At 35.5% G+C, this 22,834-nt stretch overlaps 5 protein-coding genes across 6 annotated transcripts in view; 3 read left to right on the top strand and 2 right to left on the bottom strand.

Moving 5' to 3' along the window:
• The window catches only part of LOC128167458 (proteoglycan Cow-like), a 129,092-nt gene that overhangs the window by 95,920 nt on the left and 10,338 nt on the right, over window positions 1-22,834 (top strand). The gene's annotated exons all lie outside the window — the stretch shown is intronic.
• On the top strand, window positions 5,767-8,233 carry LOC128167461 (ankyrin repeat domain-containing protein 40-like). The gene is made up of 4 exons (XM_052833194.1): window positions 5,767-5,924; window positions 6,020-6,168; window positions 6,753-6,911; window positions 7,708-8,233. The coding sequence occupies exons 1-4, from the start codon at window positions 5,803-5,805 to the stop codon at window positions 8,007-8,009; spliced, it is 732 nt and encodes a 243-aa protein (XP_052689154.1). The 5' UTR covers window positions 5,767-5,802; the 3' UTR covers window positions 8,010-8,233.
• On the bottom strand, window positions 8,270-22,663 carry LOC128167457 (histone acetyltransferase KAT8-like). The gene is made up of 10 exons (XM_052833190.1): window positions 22,431-22,663; window positions 18,199-18,276; window positions 17,778-17,959; window positions 16,968-17,021; window positions 10,948-11,112; window positions 10,455-10,544; window positions 10,194-10,334; window positions 9,780-9,873; window positions 8,950-9,100; window positions 8,270-8,713 (listed from the first exon to the last, which is right to left on the bottom strand). The coding sequence occupies exons 1-10, from the start codon at window positions 22,624-22,626 to the stop codon at window positions 8,497-8,499; spliced, it is 1,368 nt and encodes a 455-aa protein (XP_052689150.1). The 5' UTR covers window positions 22,627-22,663; the 3' UTR covers window positions 8,270-8,496.
• On the top strand, window positions 11,992-14,086 carry LOC128167455 (uncharacterized). Its single transcript, XM_052833188.1, has 2 exons — window positions 11,992-12,256; window positions 12,617-14,086. The coding sequence occupies exons 1-2, from the start codon at window positions 12,156-12,158 to the stop codon at window positions 14,067-14,069; spliced, it is 1,554 nt and encodes a 517-aa protein (XP_052689148.1). The 5' UTR covers window positions 11,992-12,155; the 3' UTR covers window positions 14,070-14,086.
• On the bottom strand, window positions 14,155-16,384 carry LOC128167456 (uncharacterized). Its single transcript, XM_052833189.1, has 2 exons — window positions 16,048-16,384; window positions 14,155-15,377 (listed from the first exon to the last, which is right to left on the bottom strand). The coding sequence occupies exons 1-2, from the start codon at window positions 16,247-16,249 to the stop codon at window positions 14,167-14,169; spliced, it is 1,413 nt and encodes a 470-aa protein (XP_052689149.1). The 5' UTR covers window positions 16,250-16,384; the 3' UTR covers window positions 14,155-14,166.

The following is a 22,834-nucleotide window of genomic DNA, read 5'->3' as shown; positions in this document are numbered from 1 at the left end:
TTCGGTTTGCCTGAGTAACTGCATAGGAGAGTTGATTAAAATCAACTCCAAATAAATGAGCATTAAACATTTTCCATTGATATTATGCACTAATCTCTGCAAGAAAAAGCGATTGTATACACCCCTTGTACAACACGTTGTATACACCCCGTGTACAACATCACTTTTTCGCAAATATTTCTATTTGCGATTGATTTTATTCACAGAAAATTTATGTATTATAATAATCAAACACTGATGGTATGTAATTGTTAATAACAAAACAGTGATGATAAACGGAACCTTTGTGCAGATATTTGATCATTAACGTACGTCAGGGTCAAACTCAACCTGACTGTCGGAATTGTGTTGAGGTGTTTGAGAAAACTAGAACATGTACAGTGGAATAAAACGTGTCTAGGTATTCCTTAATTCATGCTTTCTTCCGTAAGCGTACTCTTTTTGGCAAAATAAGTCCTTTAGTTAATAAATTGGACAAATATCGTACCTTCGACGCCGTTTTCTCGCTTCGGAAGCCTACACCCCGTGTACAATATATACACCCCGCATGTTGTGTTATACGTGGTGTTGTATTTCATGATCACGTAAATATCTTAATCAAAGTACTGAAGTACTGACGGGAGTTGATTTTATCGATTATCATTTATTTTAAAATTAACTTCTCTTGCATGGCAATTAGTTTCTAGTCTGTATTTGAATTACGCACTTTTTTATTATATGAATTCTTACACTTTTCCGACAAGAATTTCGAGAAACCCCATATGAATCATGTTGTGTAATATTTAATGATATAATTCAAACTATGTATTAGAAATCGAAACAATTCTAAAAATCGTATGGATCTAAGCACTATTGATATCGAACTCTAGTCTTGTTCAACTAGACGCTCGACTGTCTCTATTAATCTCCGACAAGCAAGAGAGCCTCTCTGCTTGTCGGAGATTTACGGAGACAGTCGAGCGTCTGGTTGAACGAGATTTTATTAAACTCTGGCGTAGGAACACATGAGACTACACAAATATCTAAATTGTTCGTATTATATAAAATCTTACTATTTTCAAAGTGTTTATAGATAAGTTTCCTTGAAAAACAATGCTTCAGCATACATTACATCGAATTTTTCTATCATTTTCAAGAACTAAGTCTTGTCAGCGGTGATGTTTTGTGCAACTCTGTTTCACTTTCGGTTTGCCAGAGTAACTGCATATGAAAGTTGATTAAAATCAACTCCCAAAAATGCAACAGCTAATTTAAAAAGGTATTTCTGCATGATATTTTATATCGTCTTTTTACTCTCATAATGATTTTAAGCGTCATAAGTAAAAGCGTGCATGGTTTCGATTTCTGGTATGAAGTTATGACGCTTCGCGTTCACGCCGCCAAGTTTCATTCAAATGTTATATGAGCAACAGGTATTTTTTTCGATTTGTTTACTCTCTATCAAAGCTTAAAATTTCATCTTCTTCAACTTCAAAGCCAAATCCTTGCTCCTCGGAGTTTTGAATCTTTTTGTTCGATTGTTGTTACCATGTCTACGCTCATGCCACCAGGAACCCCGCCATTCCGAGTCGAGGCTCATGTTAAAATTATTCGAAATTCAATTAATGATCCTCAAGTTTAATTTCTCCAGAACAATAGTTCATTTTCATTTCTTTGTAGGCCTGAGATAAAAGTCCTCGTCATTCGATAAAAAGATCCAGACCTAAATTCGCAAATCACCCGTGTTTAGATCTACATGTAATTACTGCAGGTTGGAAAGCTGCAACCTGACGTCACCGTATACCTAACACGGGGGGTCGCCAAAAGTAAGGTAGATTATGAAGGAGTTTTTACAACAAATATTTAAAAAATATATGTATCGCATGCAAGACAGCTATAGTCAAACTTTGTGTTGATAAATAATCCGAATGCTCTAAGTATGGTGTTCCGATGGGGCCACTTCGACCTTCGCACTTTTGCCTTTAGGTCGAGGTGCGAGAGTGCGAAGTTGCGAAAGCGAAAGTGCGAAGGTGCGACGGCGAAGGAGCAAAAGTGCGAAGATGCGACGGCGAAGCGCGAAGATGCGAAGGCGAAAGTGAGAAGTGCGAATGCGAAGAAGCAATACTACTATCTCTCCTTCGCCATCACAACTTCGCACTCTCGAATTCGCATATTCGCGCTTTCGCCTTCCCCTTTTTGTAATTGGGGAGCTCTCTGTCGTTTAAAGACAATTTTAGCTGTATAAAAAGACATCTGAGGCAGACGATGAACTTTTTTGAATTTCTTTTCAACAGCCTGCGCAAATCCATAACTTTTTCTATGGGGGGGGGGGGGGGGGGGTCGATGAATAATTATATTTGTCGGGGGGGGGGGGGGGGGTTCCGAGACATATTATTGAGATTTTATTGTTAAAAATTAATAAAATTAAATTTTCCGGGGAGATGGGATCCGGGCCCTCTCTCCCCCTTTACTGCATGTGTGAAGTTGTTAATATTGAATTTTCCGGGGGGGGGGGGGGGGAGGGCGGACCCCCTCTCCCCTGTAGATCCATACATGAGCAAGGAGTGTCGCATATAATGAAATTAGAATGTTTATTGTGTTTGATCCAAGGTAAACAGACAGCTGGTAAGTGACAGGAGTCTGGAAGTGCATATGTATACATTATGGCGGACAATACATTTTATGTGGAGTATATAATGATTAGGAATAGCCAGCACTGGTAAACATATATGTCACACATACACATTAAAATATTTATAAACAATTATAGTAAGCACAATGGCCTAGCGCATGCGTACCAATAATAAAATGGATTAGTCGGAAAACCTTTGCGAGTGCGGTGCCTGCATCAAATTCTATGTAATCGACCGATACTTTCTGAATGCTATCAAATAAGGCGAAGTTGCGAAGGCGAAGGAGCGATAGTAGTATCGCTCCTTCGCTTTCGCATCTTCGCACTTTCGCCATCGCATCTTTGCGCTTCGCTGTCGCATCTTCGCACTTTCGCTCCTTCGCCGTCGCACTCTCGCATCTTCGACCTAAAGGCGAAAGTGAGAATGTCGAAGTGGCCCCATCGGAACACCATATCTAAGCGTTTAGTGGTTTCAAACACCTCGAAACTATTTGGCAGATCTCAAATTCACGGTAATCGAGTCGTCAGAATATATATGATTTGTAAAATAGAACCATTTTTAACAAGACCTTGGACTTTCATGATCAGTAGGACGTAGCTATCTATTTCTTGCGTCAAAATAAGTTAAAAATGATGCAGTTTCAAGCGAAATATGCACCGATTGCGTAGTTTTCGCTCAAAAACCAGGCAAATCGTGTTGATTTCAAAGAGCCATGACTGAGTGGTCGGCAATGAAATAGACAGGCCTACGTCACATTGCTGTTTGACAACTACCCAAAGTCCAAGCTCTTGTTGATATGGTTCTTTCGGCTACAGACGGATGAAACAGTAGGGAAAAAAGATAAACTACATGTACACGCTATTTGCGTCAGTTTTGATTGAAGGGGAAAATAAATGTGTTTGATTACATGTAAATGTCACCTTTAGACTGTAAATAACAATGCTCAATTCGATCACGTAACAAAGATATAAATTTGAAACAATGATAAATATTTATTTTCTTGCTAGGAAAGTAGTACCTTAATGTTAAATATCAATCGATCTCGTGATATCGGCCGCTAATTTAAAACTACTATACAGAAATGGGTGGGGGTGTGTACACCTTCATAATTGTTATGTTTCATAATGGAAAGGATATAATTTAAAGTAAAGCATGAAATGGTCCTTTATAGGAGTACAGACATCAGAAAACACAATCAAGTGAGCATGTGTATAGACTTGTTTTCCCTAGGCCTGAGGTCTATTTTTAGTTTGTATGTGTAGAATCCTATTCATTCAAAGGTACGGGTATCGTGAATGACAAAAGTATTACAATCATAATACATGAATATACTTAAAATCAACAATTGTTTAGCATATACAAAATCGTGTACAAAATTCATCAATATTCATGATAATGCATTACTTTCCTAGCTTAAAAAAATAAATTAAAATTCTTTATCTGTGTTACGAAATTGAACTAACCATTGTAATTTAAGAATAGAAGAGACTTTTAGATCTATAGGAAACAAAAACATGTTTTTTCACCATCGTTCAAAATTAAACCAAAATAAACAGTTTATAGCTGAAAAATTATTAAGAAAAATAAGTAATCGGGGCATTTTCTGTGTAGATATAATGGTTAAGGAGAGTCGATTCTCGAAAAACAGAACGTGATGAGGAAGTAGCAAGATAAAATCGAATGTACTTTATCGAGGCCAGGAGCCCGTTTTACCAACATTTCCTAAGGGGGTTAGGGTTAGGGTTAGATTTCCCAAGATAGAACTTAAGATATACCTAAATTATAACTGAGGGAGTTCCTAAGATTTTTCATATCTGTTTCACAAAACGTTCTTAGCGCTGAGTTATCTTTAGATACTCGGTTGGCCACGCTCATAACAGTCATTTCCTATCGTGTAAATTCTTTTCAATATGTTAGAATTGTATAACTATGTAAGTGAATGTAAAAGTATACATTCCCTTATTTACATAAAAACTTCTTAGAAAAGTAAAGTACGTAAGTAAGTACGTAAAGTATGTAAATAGTGTGTACATAGTGTACATGTACTGAAACAAGAGAGAGAGAGAGAGAGAGAGAGAGAGAGAGAGAGAGAGAGAGAGAGAGAGAGAGAGAGAGAGAGCAACCATCCTCGCTAGCCAAGCGTTTTCGGTGAAATCACTATAAATGCAGTAGACAAGATGGTAACCATAACACAACCGAAGAAGGAAATTCTTACTCAGAAGCAAATTAAAGGTTGGGGAGGGGGGGGGGGGGGCTATGCTCATCCAAAATTTATTGACAAGAGAAAAAAAAGACATTGAACCCATTTATCCCATTTTTTGTCAATCCTTTAAATCCTAATACGTGGAGGGAGGGGTATCGCGATGCATTTTAAATTTATTTTTCCGGGGGAAAAAGCACTTACTGGTGAAACAAGATCGGGGGATATGATGATAGCGCAAATGCCTATTGGTCTAATCGTATTTTTTAATACAATTTTTAAAAATGTTTGTTTGTTTGGGGTGTTTTTTTTAATCAATTTGGTAATTTTATAATAGAAGTTTGCAAAAGCACAATTTCTAACTATAGTTACATGTAGTTCTGAGTATTTTTACAAACGATAAGAAAAAAAATATTACCTCAAGTGTTGGAGATATCGAATCCACAACCTATAAAAAGCCTACCTCTGTATAAGACTATCTAAGGTCTGGCCGGTGCTTTGCTACCGGTCTGGAAAAAAAAAAAATCGGGAGGACGTATCAGGTCTCAAGCTCTTATTTTCAGACCGGGAGCTAGACCTGCAGCTAGCCGGTGCTCTAACCCCCTGATGATACGTGCCTGTTATAGTGTTGTCCATGTTTGCAAAAGGGGGGGGGGGCGCTAGACCCCGATACATTGATGATTGATTTTATTTATTTTCATTTTACTATGTGGTAATATTTTGGGGGTTTTTTTTGTTTTCTCTCTAATTTTTTTTTTAACTTAACATATTCCCTCCCTCCCCTCCCCACCCCGATTAGGATTTCATGGTTTGCAACCCCCCCCCCTTTTTGTCAGTTATTTTTTGGATGAGTCTGTCTTTCATAAACGCTGCTACATGCCTGTTTCCGTTGTTTGTTGGGGGTTTTCGCCGATTAAACCGGAGAACTTCTAATTGAAAACGCGTTCTGGTTCTTTAAATTATCGAGCTTGGAGTGTTTCCTACAGGAAAATGGAGGAAGACAACGAAGAAAGACTCAGAGAAGCAGCATGTATAGGCGATATAGAATCCATAAAAACTTTGATTGAATCATCAGCTGTTAAAGTTAACAGTCAAAATAAAGTCAATGGATGGTAAGAGAGCTTGTAGGTTATACAACTATAGATGTCGATTTTTTCCTGTCAGCTTTTGTAATTTAAGTTCTCTGTATTCTTGGTTTCCTTTACAGGACAGCTTTGCATTGGGCAGCCAAGAGAAATCACAGCAGTGTAGTCTCATATCTACTTCTACATGGAGCTGATAAGTGCATCAAAACCAACACAGGAGAAACAGCAAGTCAGCTGACCTCTTACACCGATATCAAGAACATGCTGGGAGGTCAGAGACTTTAAAAACCTTGCTCATTGTATTATGGCTTCCGCTGTTATCTACTATTGTCTGTCCCAAGTTATTGCTTCCATCACTTTTTTCAAGATTTTTTATAAAAATACACATACCTGTGAAAGAAATACAGTTGAAATTGATAAAAGGGAATATATTGAAGATATCTTCATTGAACAATGATCATTTTTCACTGATAAAAGTTCACAGGAACGAAAACAAATTTCCTGCGGAGATTTATAATGGGAAATGTTTACATCTTTTCTCCATTTGAAAATACTCAGGATACCTCGCACAATTTTTCAACGTTATCATCTGGGCTTATTTATGGCTGATGCAATGCAAAATCTCCGTAGACTTTCTATTTTTGAATGTGTATTGAAACCTGAAGCGTTAGAGGGGGCGTTTTAAAACAGATAATCTGGACATTTTTCATATTAGTGGATGAACGTAGTTTGAGCACAAAGGTATTTATGATTATCGAAATATCAAGCAAAAAGTGGTGGAAGCAAAAACTCGGCACAGAGTATAGATCTAGTATATTATCCTAAGTTTACAACATGGACATGCATCTTTTTCAGGTGCAAATACTGAGACAAAGCAGACAGAACTCCCAATAAAACCTAACTACTTAGCAAATCCTACTTTTCCTTATACACAGCCCGTTGTCCAGAAATCCATGGAGTCCAGCAGGGAACCTCCCACCAGCTACCAAGAACATCAGTGTTCCAGTAATGAAGGTATTTTAACAGCTGATCAGTTTCTTTTTTCTACAATTCTACAATTTAGTGATTTATTTGGTATTTGCTGAATTTGGTTTATTGTAAATATTAGGTGATAGCTTTTTTAAAAGAAATTGCACCGTTTTGTGTACAGTACTGGTTTTCAATGTCTTGAGAGGCATAAAAGAAAAGACAACTATTATTAAAATCCCAGATTGTCACTGCCAATGTTTGTGTTAGTGGTTGGGGGGGGGGGGGGTCCATTTTTCATTGATTAATTGTCAAGAGCACCATCATCATTTAGCTAATATAAACTCGATGAGAGACTTTACCCGGTGTCTTTTTTTCCAAGAACCTTCACCATTTGATGATTGTAAAACACAAACAAAGGGAAACAAGTGTTCTTTGTTGCATCAGCTGTTGCTTTGTAATAACGTGTACTGCTAACAATCGTTACTGTAGATTTCTAAACACAAAGAATTAAATACCCAGGTAAAATACTGTAAATTCCTAATTAAATGCGAGGAATTAATATCCGTGTAAAATCGAGAGAAGCCCGTCTCGCAAATTTTAAAATCTTGCTTTTAATTTTTGGAAATATGTAAACTACATGTAACTATGAAAAAATTTCAGCATTCACGACCAAAATTTAGTGCTCACGATTTTATATTCCGAGGATTTGCCACAAAATTAAAGTGTTATTTTAATTAATATCACAAATCCAATATAGCAATCTCAATATTTTCCTTATTTCAATTATGTTGACAATATCATTACATTGTATAAATAAGTATTTTATGGGTTTTTTTGTCAGAGCTTGTGATCAAAGTACGAGTGGCGAACAGTGAGGAAAGAGACTTCATAGAAGTGGAGATTGACAAAGAATGTTTGTCTTTTGAAAAACTTTTAACAGTTTGTTGTCAAGAGCTTGGATTACAGAAAGGACAGGTCTTTAAAGTTAGAAAACTACCCAATACAATTATACGCAAGGACAAGGATGTCAGGAGACTGGTGGACTTTCAGGAAGTGGAAATTGTGTTAAAAAATAATTCAGAAACTTCTAGACAGGGCCAGTATGGAATGTCTATGGCTCAATTAAATAAAATTCTGTATTAATAAGTTTATATATTTTAATTCCTGAAAATCCAGTTTCTTCTTCATTGTCAGTTTCTTTTCGTTTTTTCCTAGCATTTGGCTTTAATTCAAGTCATATTGACCATACATACATGTATATGTACCAGTGATTGAGCACTTTAACTCTACTGCAGAGCTATTCACAGCAATATTCGTTGTTCATTGTCCATAAAGCCTATAATACTTGAATAAATCCTTAAAACTTTGGTGACTGGTCAACCTTTAGTATACACAACTAAAACTTGTATGGGTTTTTTCATTTACTAATATGACAAAAAAATATTGCACAAAATCTTAAAACAAGTTACATGTATATAATTGTCAACTGAATTTTTTCTTCTTCTCAATGAGCCATTTCTGTAGTAATGCACTGCCTTGGATCAATATCACTGGCATTAGATATCAATGGTTGAAAGGAAACCAGAACTTATTCTTCCAAAGAATGTCTTTTTTGATGTTATTTCCTTTGTCACTTCTTGAGGAGTTTCTGGCTCTTGCGCGGTGGTTCCCAGCGAAGGCAGGAAGAGTCGACAGTCAATACTGGACGTTTGTACTGTGCACTCTTTATATGTTCTTCTACAAGCTTCGGCGTGACACAGATGACGTGCTGGCCCTTCCAATACTTGATCATGTTGAGAGATTGTAGAGTACTGATTATGTCGTTCTGGGTAATGCTGGTCATCTCACTGTTAAATTTGATCACAATTAAAAAAGTCAACGAACATACAAAAAAAAATTAGAACAAAAAAATCAGACATAGTAAAGATAACCAACTCTTTCAAAACTAACTGCCACATATTTTTTGTTCATTTCAATATATATTACATGTACTATAAAACATTTATCCCCAGCAAGTCTTGCTAATCAAAAGAAAGATGCATTTACATGCAAAATTTTAATTCACTTTTCATCAATGACAAACCTCAGATCTCTGATGGATAATGTTCCTCTAAAATCTCGGAGGATTTCTAATAGAACCCAGGACCAGTAACTCCTGTAGCTGAGCTTGCCCAAATCTGATAGAGGTTTCTCTGGTGAGCCTACAGTGCCCTCCAGTTTGGACAACTCATAACCTAGAACAACAAAAATGGTTTATCTTTAATTTCAGTTTGTTTTTATATTTAAAAAAAAAAAAAAACACCCAGAATTTGTTATATTTTTAACCGGGTTTTCCAACAGAAAAATCCGGTTATTAAAATGGTGAAAATGGCGGGCGGGTGGGTGGATGGCGGGCGGGCGGGCGGCTGCCAAAAGGGTACCCTCATTGTACGGATAACTCCTCCTACAGTTTTCAAGATAGGAAGTTGTTCTTTTGCAGATCAATTGTACATATATCAGAGGTGTGCATATTGCTAGGATTTTGATTTCTGATAATTTATCGAAAAAATACCAGCTTTTGAACTTAGTCATTTTTTGGCAAAATATTACACATAGGGTACCCTCATTGTACGGATAACTCCTCCTACAGTTCTCAAGATAGGAAGTTGTTCTTTTGCAGATCAATTGTACATATATCAGAGGTGTGCATATTGCTAAGATTTTGATTTCCGATAATTTATGAAAAAAATACTAGCTTTTGAACTTAGTCATTTTTTGGCAAAATGTTGCATATACATGTAGGGTACTCCATTTCACTGGATAAGGGTTGACATGGATTATGGATACAGTTTACATAAAAGAAAACCCGGTTTGCTGTCACATTGACAGCTTTTCACTTGTTCTTTTTTTATTTCAACTACAATTTTTACTTACTGAAAGCAATTAAAAACTTTCCATATCCTTTCCTTTGGAATGGTGGCAGTGTCATAATACAGGCAACGTTATTTCCATCTGGAGATTCTTTCTCCTAAAACAAGAATAACATTTCTTTAAAATTATGTGCATTATTTTAAAATTTACTTTATTAATGGAACAATTTTTTGTTCACAATATTATTATTCTATCTTACATACTCAATTTTACACAGGTAATTGTTTAGAATTATTTCTTTTCACCCCCAATTGTTTTGGATTATCTCTTTTCACCCCCTTTAACCTTACAGTTTGTCAGAATTCCTGTAAATGTCAGAGCTACATCAAACTAATATCTCTCCTATAAGCTTCAGAAGAAATAACTATCACTATTTCTGCAGTACATTAAGTAGTTTATACTGTTTCCCAATGTTACCTTGGAGAAGTAGCCCACAAGATGGCAGCCCTGCCTGTCTACTTCTGTTAGTATATAAAACATAAAGGGTTCCACATCAAAGTATAGAGTCTTGTGATCCAAAAACAACTTTGCCAGTAAACACAGATTCTGACAGTAGATCTGAATCAATAAAATACAGAACTTCAGTCAATGATTTTGCTTAATAATTGTTTAAGTTGAATTTATGTAGCTACATAATAAGAAATCAAGAAACGATAATTAGCAGTTGTTGCTCATCACCTTGGCATCTTTTCCATCAACCTCAAACAAAGAAATAGTTCCTTTCCTGTAGATTTCTTTTCCAGGTGGGTGGCGATAAATGCACTGGCTCTGTACGAGGTTAAAAATTACCCATGTTAATTACAGATCTCATCCAATAATTTCTCGATGTCATTTTTTCATTAAGTAGTATAAAGATAATCTTTTTTTAAATGAGAAAGTGTGAAAAATGGCTGGTATACATGTGTATAATTGCTTCTAATGAATTACAAGTGCAAAGGTAAAGAAAGATGTGTTAAGTAAATCATATTGCCAACCATATAGAGTTTTATAATAAATATAAGCTCTTTGTGGAAAATTGCGGCAAAACGGAATAATGTTTCCAAAATGGGGTAAAAATACATTTAGAATGTAAAGTTTAAGCCAGAAAGGTAAAGAACATGTCACTAAATGCTACATATATATCAGATTAGGTAATATAAAATCCAGTAGGCCATATTGAATACAGACATACCTGATGATAGCGGTAAGAGCGTTCCAATCTCATGTATTTCAGACAAAATTCACAGATCCACAGTTTGGACTGTTTACCATAATCCTCTGGGTAGGGGGAGAAATACCAGGCATCAATCTCATACCTCCCGATCTGTATCTTATCAATGTACTTGACTTTTGTGATCTGGAAAGGTTATTTGGTGCACAAAATCTTGAAAATGTAAATTATCAGGTGCATGTTTACAATCATAATTTAATATTCATTTTGACCTTCATGTAAGGAGAAGGCTAAAATAGGCTGTGCCTGCTGTCTAATCCCATTCAATATCCATGTATATTGAATGAAATATTTTTGAAACAAGAGGCCCAGGGGCCACATCGCTCACCTGAGCAACAATTGCCTTAATTCTGATCAAATTAGCATTACAGTATCAAAATATCTTGACAACTGAGTACAGTAGATCTTGCTATCCACCTCTTATTTTTTTGGTAAATACCAAGCCCCTTTTGTTGTTGTACCTGTAAGAAGATTTTTCTCTATTCCTATAAACCCCCCCCCCCCCTCCCCATTTCGTGGCCCCACTATTCTCTAGGGAATCATGGTGTCATCAAACTTAAATCTACCTTTAATCTCATAACCTGTGCTTTCACACTAAGTACTGAGTTTTGGACCGAAAACTTTCCCAGGATATTTTTAAAGATTGTAAAACTTGATCCCCCAATTGTGGCCTCACCCTACCCCCGGGAACCATGATTTGAACAAACTTGAATCAACACTTCCTGAGGATGCTTCCATTTTAATTTGAGTTTTTCTGGTTTAATAGTTTTTGAGAAGAAAATTTTTAAAGATTTTCTCTATATATTCCTATGTAAAACTTGTTCCCCTAACTGTGGCCCCACCCTACCCCTAGGGACCATGATTTAAACAAACTTGAATCTACACTACCTGATGATGCCTCCACTCAAAGTTGAGCTTTCCTGGCCTAATAGTTTTTGAGAATAATTTTTTAAAAGATTTTCTCTATATATTCCTATGTAAAACTTGATCCCCCAATTAGGAACCGGAGTGAGTTATCTTATCTTAGCACCGCGAGGGGTCGCCACAAGATAACGCGGTCCAACATAAACAGCTGATATGGCATCTCTACACGTTATCATGTATATCAGCATCATTATTATAGTAGATTTTAGACGAGGTACATGTATTAAGAAGACAAAACAAAGGCAATGGCGAAAAATTATGGATCGATGACAATCCCTCAGCTCAAATTAGAATTAGATAAGTTTGGAGCAAAGAAATCGGGACGGAAAAGAGAACTTGTTGAGAGGTAAAAATTCACGTTCATACCTCCTCTTGATCATGAGTGTTTGCTGTGATATTATGCATATTCTATTCATAAAAACCTAGATGAGATGAGTGGTAATGTAAATACTCTTTTTAAATTAAGTGTGCTTGTATGATCGGTCAGAAAACAAACAAGCAGCACAAAAAACGATGTTTTAGTTTCACTCGAATTTCCTCGCCGATAAACTAGTTTTGACGTTTGCTATCTTTCATTCAAGTTATACTGAGATAATGGGGATTTTATTTAACATATTTAAGAGGTATTTTCTTTGCTGTTTAGAATTAAAATTTGTCATATCTCAAATTTGCATTTACTTAGTGTTTCAAACATTATAATTTACAGACTTGAGGCATATGCGCGTAATGCACATTGCTCTAGAGCAGAACCAGCTGGTCAGGATTACACCATGGATTTACCTGATCCTGATTCCTATCAAGACCTAAATAGCGATAAAAGTTTTCCTGGATCCCCATTGAATGAAATAACCACTTACTTGTCCCAATTCAACAAGAACATTGAATCCAAGGCGAAAAACTTGTATAATGACGGATTTATTAGATACCTCAGGACAACTGAGTACAATTCGCTCTGGTATGTTAGAGGTGCCATAAGAGCAGAAATGTCCAAATCTATTGTGTACATTATAGATATTGAAATCGGTCAAGATGGAAATGTATTAAAATGCCAATGTGAGTGTGCAGCTGGTATGGGACCATTTGCACATTGTAAACATGTGTCAACAGCGTTATATGCTTGTGCATGTTTTAAGCAGCACGGCAGTATAAAGACAGAACAAACGTGCACCCAAAGATTACAGACATTCCACAGAGTGAAGCCACATAAAGGTTCTCCGATGAAAGTCGTGAATTTAGATATGCCAGGATGTGATGAAGTCTGTAATTTACCAGAGGGGTTCGATCCAAGGCCAGAGGAATTCCGAAACCATCCAGGATACAAGTCTTGGTTTCAAAATGTATGCTTGTCATTTAAGGGCATAAGTAAAACCCCAATTTATCAAACATTTCCTCCAGCCAATATGACAGGATTTGATATTGACCATGATTATTTGCAGTATCAAGGAAGTTTTGAATGTCTCCAACAATTGAATGTTACGAAGATTTCGGAAGAAGAAGCCAGGATTCTGAACATGAAAACAGCCGATCAAGCTTTAAGTAATTTGTGGCATGAGGAAAGGTGCAAGCGCATCCATTCATCAGTCTTTGGGAGAATATGCAAGATGACAGAAAGAACGAACCCAGAAAAGTTGGCAGAAAGTCTAGTCACTAAGGCTCTACGGCTTCGTACATCACCAATCCTGCATGGACAGAAATTTGAAAAAGTGGCAGTAAAAAAATTTGAAGAGATTACTGGACAAACAGTACATCCCACCGGTATATGTGTGAGCCTAGCACACCCTTACTTGGCGTCATCTCCTGATGGGATCATAGACGAGGACACCGTTGTTGAAGTTAAGTGTCCGTATGTTGCTAGAAATAGCATGATTACGAGACAGACAGTTCCATACATCCGTCAAAATGGTACAACGTTTTCACTGGACACCAATCATGATTACTATTACCAAATTCAAGGACAGTTATTCTGTGCAGAAAAACAAAAATGTGTGTTCATTGTGTATACTTTTCTTGATATTTTGTTTTTCACAGTTGACAGAAATGACAAATTCATATCAGAGATGTTAAAGAAACTGGATTCCTTTTATGAGAAATGTTTTAAACCTGCACTTTTGGAGAAACGTTTTTTCAAGTCATATCAGGATTGTCATTGTCAAAAATAAATTTGTTCTAACTTTGATTTCACTTTCATTTATTACTAGTATACAGGTATTTTACATTAAGGTAAAACAACAACATGATTGCAAAAGATAAATTTATCTAGGCATAAGAGGGAACAATGCAAGTTTTAAAATTGCACAGCATAAAACATACAAAGGTTATATGCGAAGACAATTTAGTTTCTGAACTATTCATAGGTTCAACTAAAATCTTGAAAGTTTTGGCAAGTCCAATGATGCGCTCAATGTGAACTCTTTTACTGGATATCTTTCGATCTTGAATAACAGTTGAACAAGACATTCTGTTTTTCTTTTTAAAAAATGTGGGCATGTTTATCTGAATATTTCTATGTACAAACATATCCTGAACATTAAAACCTTTATCGGCCATAATCGAGTCTCCAGGATCACACAAATTTAACAAACTACTTCGCTCTACAATTTGTCTATCACTTGTTGACCCACCATAAGCTGGAGATACATATGACACAAGGCCACCAGGGGTTGCACCAACTAATATTTTGACCGTGTTCTTATTTTTATAAGTCGAAAAAGTGGCTTGCTGAGTTTTTGGAAGTTTTGGTTTTTTGATCGGACATTCAGTTCCATCAACTATAACTCTAGTATTAGGAAATTTCAATTTAAAATCTGATGGACAGAAATAATTAACAAGGGATTTGGGTGGCCATATGTCTACTTCTCTCCACTGCTTTGACATAAAAAGAATCCATGTATAGAATACATTTGACACCGTTTTTTCTGAGACATTAAATAATCTGCCAGTGGACAAATCAAAATTAGTTCTATGTCTACGCAGTTTGATAAGAACAAGGAAAAATTGATCTGGAACGCTGATATTTGTAACCTTGTGATAGATGTAGTTCAAACAATATGCGGCTGGACCTAGGGTTCTTAAAACCATATAAAATTTAACATATGTTTCAAGCCCTGTATAAAAGTGAATGCCAGCATCGTCTTTCTCAAAATTATCAATACACATTGGTGGAAATGTAGGTGTCTGGGTTTCAACATTTAAATAAAATTTCTGTTCTTCGCTTGAATCCTCGTCAGTGTCATTCTTGGTTGGAATGCTTTCAATGACAATTTCATCTGCAACATCAATATCGTCTTGAAAATACACTGTGCCTTGACTTTGATTCTCGGTGGTATTAATCTCGATTAACTTTCTCTTCACCCCCCTTGTCCTAGCTCGGCTAGCCCTAGCAATATCTGCGGGACTTGCAGGATCTATCCACTGGAAAATGCTTGGGATTGCTGTTTTTTTCAGGCGTCTGCTTAATGGTGTGGTTCCTAAAAAAGTTTAAAATTTCTATAAGTTAAAATACCTTTAGTAACCATTCAAATAAAATCTGTAAGTCAAACAGAAACTATCTAATTACTCTGTCTCATACTTAGATCTTACAAATCTTTTGATCTGTTATCATGCTTATGGAAAGTAGTTTGTTATGTAATACTGGCAGCTACTGTTCTAAAAAATATCAGTGGGTGTTCCTGCCAGATGTTTATATAAGACAACTAACAAGTGTCCAGCAGAGGGTATTAGGCAATAGCGGGGTACTTAGAGTTTGTTTACAAGCAGATGTACAATCATGCTGTGTTAATGATATGCAACACAAGTTTTCTTGGAGATCAATCGCATGTTTATTTCCTTTGAATGTATCAAAGAAAAACAAGGCGAAAGTGTCAAATTAGAAGTTTCAAATCAAATTATCTATCATATTCATCTTAGCAAATAAAAAAAAAACCCTCAAAATTTGGATTTATATACATGTAGTTATATCGTCTAAGGAACTTTGACCATTTCGATCTTTTACAGTAAATATAATCAACGACTATAACTACGTTACGTAAACGTGGCATTTGACTGAAGCGATTTTCCATTAAAATAAAAAGAAAAAAGGAATTTAATGGTTGTTTATCCTTATCTTACACTTCGTAAATAAAAAAGCTAAACATTTACCGTAAACCGTCTCCGAGAGGTAGTCACAGTTTTGGAAATGTGATCTGCACACTACAGCATGTGACGAGGGTTCCCAACTCTGAAAACGGGATTCCCCACGTCTGATTGCATGAATCCAAGCTTTTTTCCTCAGTTGATCAGATGGAAAAACGTGGCCACCTCTATTACTACACCCAGGTACACAGCAACAAGTTTCCGGCATGTTTCACGTGTGAACTGACAGCGATTTGTTTACGTTTGATACAATAAAGCCGATGCGATAATGCGCGAGCTAGTTCCGAAGGGGACCGTATTATCGTGTGGCGCCCTCTAAGGGAAAGATAACAGGAGACGGTATCTAATTGTGGCCCCACCCTACCCTCGGGGACCATGATTTGAACAAACTTGAATCTACACTACCTGATGATGCCTCCAATCAAAGTTGAGCTTTCCTGGCCTAATAGTTTTTGAGAATAAGATTTTTAAAGATTTTCTCTATATATTCCTATGTAAAACTTGATCCCCCAATTGTGGCCCCACCCTACCCCCGGGGACCATGATTTGAACAAACTTGAATCTACACTACCTGATGATGCCTCCACACAAGTTTAAGCTTTTCTGGCCTAATAGTTTTTGAGAAGAAGATTTTTGAAAAATACCAACAAATTTTCAATAATTCTCAATTATCTCCCCTTAAAAAAGGGCGCGGCCCTTCATTTGAACAAACTTGAATCCCCTTCACCTAGTGGTGCTTTGTGCCAAATTTGGTTGAAACTGCCCAGTGGTTCTTGAGAAGAAGATGAAAATGTGAAAAGTTTACAACCACGACAGACAACGGACAAATTGTGATCAGAAAAGCTCACTTGAGCCTTTGGCTCAGGTGAGCTAATAAAAGAATTACAATCATTACTGATTTGATTGATTGAGAAGAAAATGAATACCGCTTCATGCTCTTTTTCCAGGGCAGCTGTTGTTGGATCCATTTCTGCATAAGTCTGTAAGAAAGATATGTGTTTTCTTTAAAGTTAGCACACTGCTTTAAGAAACAGGAGTAGGGTAATTCCCATACCTCAAGAAAGGACCCACAAAAAATGAAAAGCTTGGTCACGATTTTTGTGAAAATTCATTTTCCTATTTTTAATGTTTATAATGCTTTAGAAATACATATCTAATGATGAATTGAAATATGAGTGTCAGTCATACAATTATAAGCAAGATACAGAGCTCACAATTCTTTGTCATGTAATTAAGACTAGCACCCTGTTTTTGTTTACAGTACATTGGTTAGATATACCAGTAAAAGTTATTTTTCAAACTGACATCTCTCTGTTCTAATTCGTTTTAAGCATAAACAAATAATTCCTAGCATTTATCACATTCATTTTGGGTCTAAAACTTAAATTTTCACTTCAACAAAGCTTCGTTTACATGACAAAGAATTGTGAGCTCTTTATCTCACTTCTAATATGACGACTGAAACTCTTTTGGCTGCCTCTTACAAACGCCTTACTGAAGCATTGTAAACATTGAAATCAGAAAAATAATTTTTAACCAAAAATTGTGACTATGCCCCTTTAACATATATCTGTTTAATATCACAACAAAAAAGAAAAGACTTCAGGGTCAATAAAAATACACATGCGTGTATTTTATCGATCAATTCTGACCAATATACAGATTTTAAAGGATTCAGTAAATCCAATTTGATAAAGGTATGATGCATCTTTAAAAATAACTGTACAACTACAAACCTTCTGTACATGGTTAATCTCATCATGTTTACGTTTTTGATTGCGTGTGATTTTGCGATCTGTTCCATCACTCAGGTCTGTCATCATGATTGACATGTCTTTGATTTTGCAGTGAGGGTCCTCCAACTTGTTGCTCAAATCCAACCTTTCAATCTCTACCCACTCATCCAAACGGCGGTTAACTGTCAACAGAATAATTCTTTTAATCCATTACTGCAAGGCTATGTGCAAGTTTATATATCAAAAAATGATTCTGCAGGATGAAAGGATTTTAAACTTTAGAATCAATGTAACATTGCTTACATGAAAATTAGCAAATGCAGATTGAATTTCATAAAAAGACTACCGGTATTATCAACTGCATGCACAATAGTGAAATAAGTGAATATTTATGATTTTGTTAACAGTCTCTCATACTTACATCCCTCGTAGTGTACATAGTACTCGTGCTTTCCACTACCATGATCGCTACCTCTGCTCTGTATGATCTCTGCTGCATCTGAGAACAGAATATCAAACTTCATTTTTAAAATATACCAAGAGCAGAAATTCAAACTACAAAGAATTTAGAGTTATTTGACATTCACTTTAAGTGCAAAATCAAAGTATCATTAACATTCAAAATGATGAATTTTAGAATCTCTTCCAAAACAAACAAAAAATTTGTTTTGACTATAGACAAAATAATTGGTAATAGTGAGCACAGCATTAAATGTTTATAAATCTAAACTTGGGGAAATTCCAAACTGAGGCTTTACATACCAGGTCTTCTATATAAAAACAAGAGGCCCTGGGGCCACATTGCTCATCTGAGCAACAAAAGCCATCACTAATCGGAAAAGATTTGACCATCTTTATAGTATCAAATACAAAATATCTACACAATTCTTAATTACCTCCCCTTTAAAAGGGACCTGGATTAACTTGAAAGCCCTTTCCCTAGGGATGTTTTGTGCGAAATTTTGTTGAAATTGCCCAGTACATGTAGTTTTGGAGACGAAGATGAAAAGTGTACGATAACAATGCCAAAGACAACCTCAGAAATGATGACTTGATCCTTCAGTCTCAGGTGAGATATAAAACTGATAGCATCACATAATTCTTATTAAGCTATTTTAGTTGTCCTCTATCAAAAATGGCTTTGGACATGGTATCTCCCAAGTATTTAACTGAAAAATCATAGAACTCTTTTATACTCTTCTTCATTTTTTTTATCAAAATTGTGTCAACAAAACAATGAGATATCATATATCATAAAAAACAAGGGAATCCTCTGATTTTAGATCATCATTGATGAAATGTATTGGACTATACACTACAAAATCAATTCAAGGTTGTTGGTTTTTTTTACAGACAAAGACACAAGAAAATATTAACATATTGATTGAAATTCTACTTCCCAGATACTATGGTGTCTGTTTTATACATTTTTAGTTAAAAATCAAAATAAGAGACAGACTATACTGGCGTGCGACCAGTTCTCATCAAGTATCATTTCTTACCAGTGCATTGTTACATCATTTTATCAACACATAAAATTATTATGGAAAATGACGTAACAATGCACTAGCAAGAACTGGTCACATACCAGAAGGTATAGTTTGTTTTCTATGTTTATTTATTTATGTTTATTTCTATAAATTACTCTTTATTTTAAGATCCTTGTTTTTTTTAGCACTAGAGCTTTCTCGTCTTTAAATATGAACTGTACAGTATAGTTCATATTTAAAGACGATGAAGCCCCTAAAATGGAAAAAGATTATGACAAGCTCGGAAAATATAGAGCTGTTTCCAATAAATTGAAAAAGTAAGTCCCTGCATCAGAGTACAGTCTGTACTCTGATGCAGGGACGTATATACTTAGTATATATGTCCCTGTCTGATGCCAATGACCATAATGGCAAATTCTCTAGCTTTTGAAATGTTGTATGGTATAATGGTTTTCATTGAAAATGCTATGCTATATATTTTTACTGCACCTGCCCAAAGAGTAGCACCGGACACATAATACCGAGCGCAGCGAGAGGCGGGCAAAGCCCGCCTCGCGAAGCGAGGATTAATGGTAACACGTATATATACGAAAATCAGTGAAAAATGAAAGTTGAATCAGGGGTACTAAGGCCAAAAAAAATTTCTTCCAGCCCTGGGCGCCGCCATCTTGGCAGCCATTTTGTTTATAAAAAGTTAGTTCGATCATTGATTGACTGGTACTTGTCGATGTTTATTGTCCTTAAACTCAATTAAATAAGTTCCAATGTTTCAATAGAACGTAATTTGAATTAAAAGAAATTAAAAAGGAAACCAGATAAGTTTCAATAGCACTTCAATCAAGAAATACGACTTGTTCTATGTATGTCTTATCAAATTATCAGATGGAAAATAAAAATATTAAGGTCAAGGAACTGATCTTTTTGATACTGAATAAAGTATTCAATTTTATTACATTGGCATTCATATGAATTAAATTGATGAACAATAAAAGAAGAAATTAAAAAAAATTCGGAATCACGTAACTCTCTTCGGCTATTTCCGAAGACAAAACTTGAACGTTTTACGTCTGAAATATGACGTCATAATGTAGACTGAGCACGCGACGTTTAGTTTAACTTTGACGAATGATTTGAGTAGGCAACCAGGCGGATCCTACTGTGTACGTTTCAAATAAATTTAGTTCTATAAAAATCAAACTCCACTGTGTTAAATCTGCGCTCGGTCCAACGGTCACACCGTTGGATGCAAGACTTTTCGTGACCCGGACCTTTCGTGACTTGGTTCACAAGACGTTTCGTGACCCAGACCTTTCGGGTCCTGGATCTTTCGTGACCTACATTACGACGTTTAGGGACTTGATAAATATTTCTTTAAAGCTCGTTATCTTTTTATTATCATAACTCATATATAAAAAAAAAACATCGAAGAAACACAAAACCAAAACCATTATGCAATTGTGACAAAAAAAAATTCACGTAACGTTATTCCGTGAATAAAAGCAGTTAAAAACAACTAACTACAAAGAGGATATATATGATTAATATAATAATTAAATATAAACACGAAGAAATAAGGTAGATTTGTAAACATATTAATTTATTTCCTATATAGAACAGTAATATAATTACGTATACACAATCAAAGGTACTGTACTTAAGCATGTGTTATCTTTTAATTGCTAAAACAACAAGATGACAGCGGGGTATTCCTAGTATACATGGAAGGGGCTACTAGGTGCTATTAGACGGTGTATTACCCGTACACATAGAAGCTAGGGGTGAGGTACTAATTATGAGGAGGTTAATGAAGAGACCTTGTTAACACATGGGCTTCCCAATGTCACTTTTTCTTGCGACTTCAAGAAGACAACAGCGAAGACAACATGAATGGTAAGTAAAATATATTTTTTACATTATAAACACATATATTTAAAATAACAAAATTGTTATGTAACTGTTATTTGTTCATGCGCATGTGATTGATTTTGATGTGCATAATGTTTTGATGTGTAATGCTGATTTTGAATATGCATTATGTTTTGATATGTAGTGCTTATAGCTGTTTGTAGATGCAGTACTAGTATTGTTATTTCACAGATTTAATTACCTCTAAATAATGTCATGTCTTACTGTTTCTATGCCTGTTATAGCTTTATTAAATATTAAATGAGTACAACTTATCATTGAATTTGTTTCCTTCATAATGTTAAATAATGATCTAGAGGGGGGGTCGGGGGGGGGGGGGTCCCGACCCCCCCTGGAAAATGAAAATTTATTAAATTTACATAGTAAAATTATCGCGAAAATATGCCTCGGACCCCCCCTGGCAAACACAATTATCCTTCGGACCCCCCCTGGAAAAATTTTCTGGATCCGCGCATGGCCAAGTCAATGATAAAGAAGGTAGGATGCCTGTCACAGTGGGTTTTTTAGTACATTGTACTATACTGACTTCGATGAGAAGAAGAAATATATAAATTATTGTCAAAAAAGACACCCAAGCAACAAGATACTAATTATATATAAGATATGATCCTAAATGCATAATATGTCCACCCAGCCTTAAAACATAAAACATGGGTTTATATGATTAACAATGACAATGAAGACAACTTCCTAATAAATATGATAAGGGTACAAGTCTTGAAATGTTAGAATTATACACACTATGTACAATGGTATCCATTATATAACGTTAATGAAAAGACACCGGAATACCATATTATCATCGACATGATAGAACTAATTTCATATTATGTTATAACTACAATGCTACAGTTTATTTAGATTTATTAATCAAATAATTAAACATCATATAAAAATGACGAATTAAACTTACTTTTTATCATCCATGAAAAAGTTTTACTTACTCACGATATCACGTACGATCAATCCGCATTTCCTCTGATTTATTAGGAATTGATTAACTGTATTACATTATTAATTACGCAAAAAATAATCTTGGTCACGAAAAATCTTATAAGGTCTCGGAACGTCCGGGTCACGAACCGTCTTGGTCACGAAACGTCTAGAATTCACACCGTTTACATATTATAAATAGTATCATAGTAGTACATATATCAATCTAAGACATTTCATTAGCAAATTAGACTTGGTTACACGAAGTGAAACTCCAAAAATCCGATAGCGTCTGTTGACTTACGCCATGTTCCGTCTGGACGTCTCACAAGGTAATGCTCTCCGATCACGGGCATAGAGCCGGAGGATTTTGAATCCTTCTTGTCTTTTTCTTTCTGGTTGTCAGATAATGTATTGCCATCTCCTCCTTTGTCACTTTGGTTGGCGTATTTTGATTCATTTTCTGTATTTTCCATTGAATTTTTAGTAACTTCTGCCATTTTCTTTATCTTGAAGTGCTTAACATGCTTAACAATTCAACCTCATTTTCACCCATACACAAACGCTTGTCCGACGACAACACAAATATAAAAATCAAAACTGAATTAAGCCTATATTCCGAATTGTTAAATGAATAAAATCTTTTTTATTATATAATAACAATATTTTATTATCAGATTTCAATATTTTGATCCTTTTAAATGAAAT

Source organism: Crassostrea angulata, chromosome 10 (assembly GCF_025612915.1).
Source record: "Crassostrea angulata isolate pt1a10 chromosome 10, ASM2561291v2, whole genome shotgun sequence".
NCBI lineage: Eukaryota > Metazoa > Mollusca > Bivalvia > Ostreida > Ostreidae > Magallana > Magallana angulata.
This window is presented reverse-complemented; position numbering and strand designations above follow the sequence as displayed.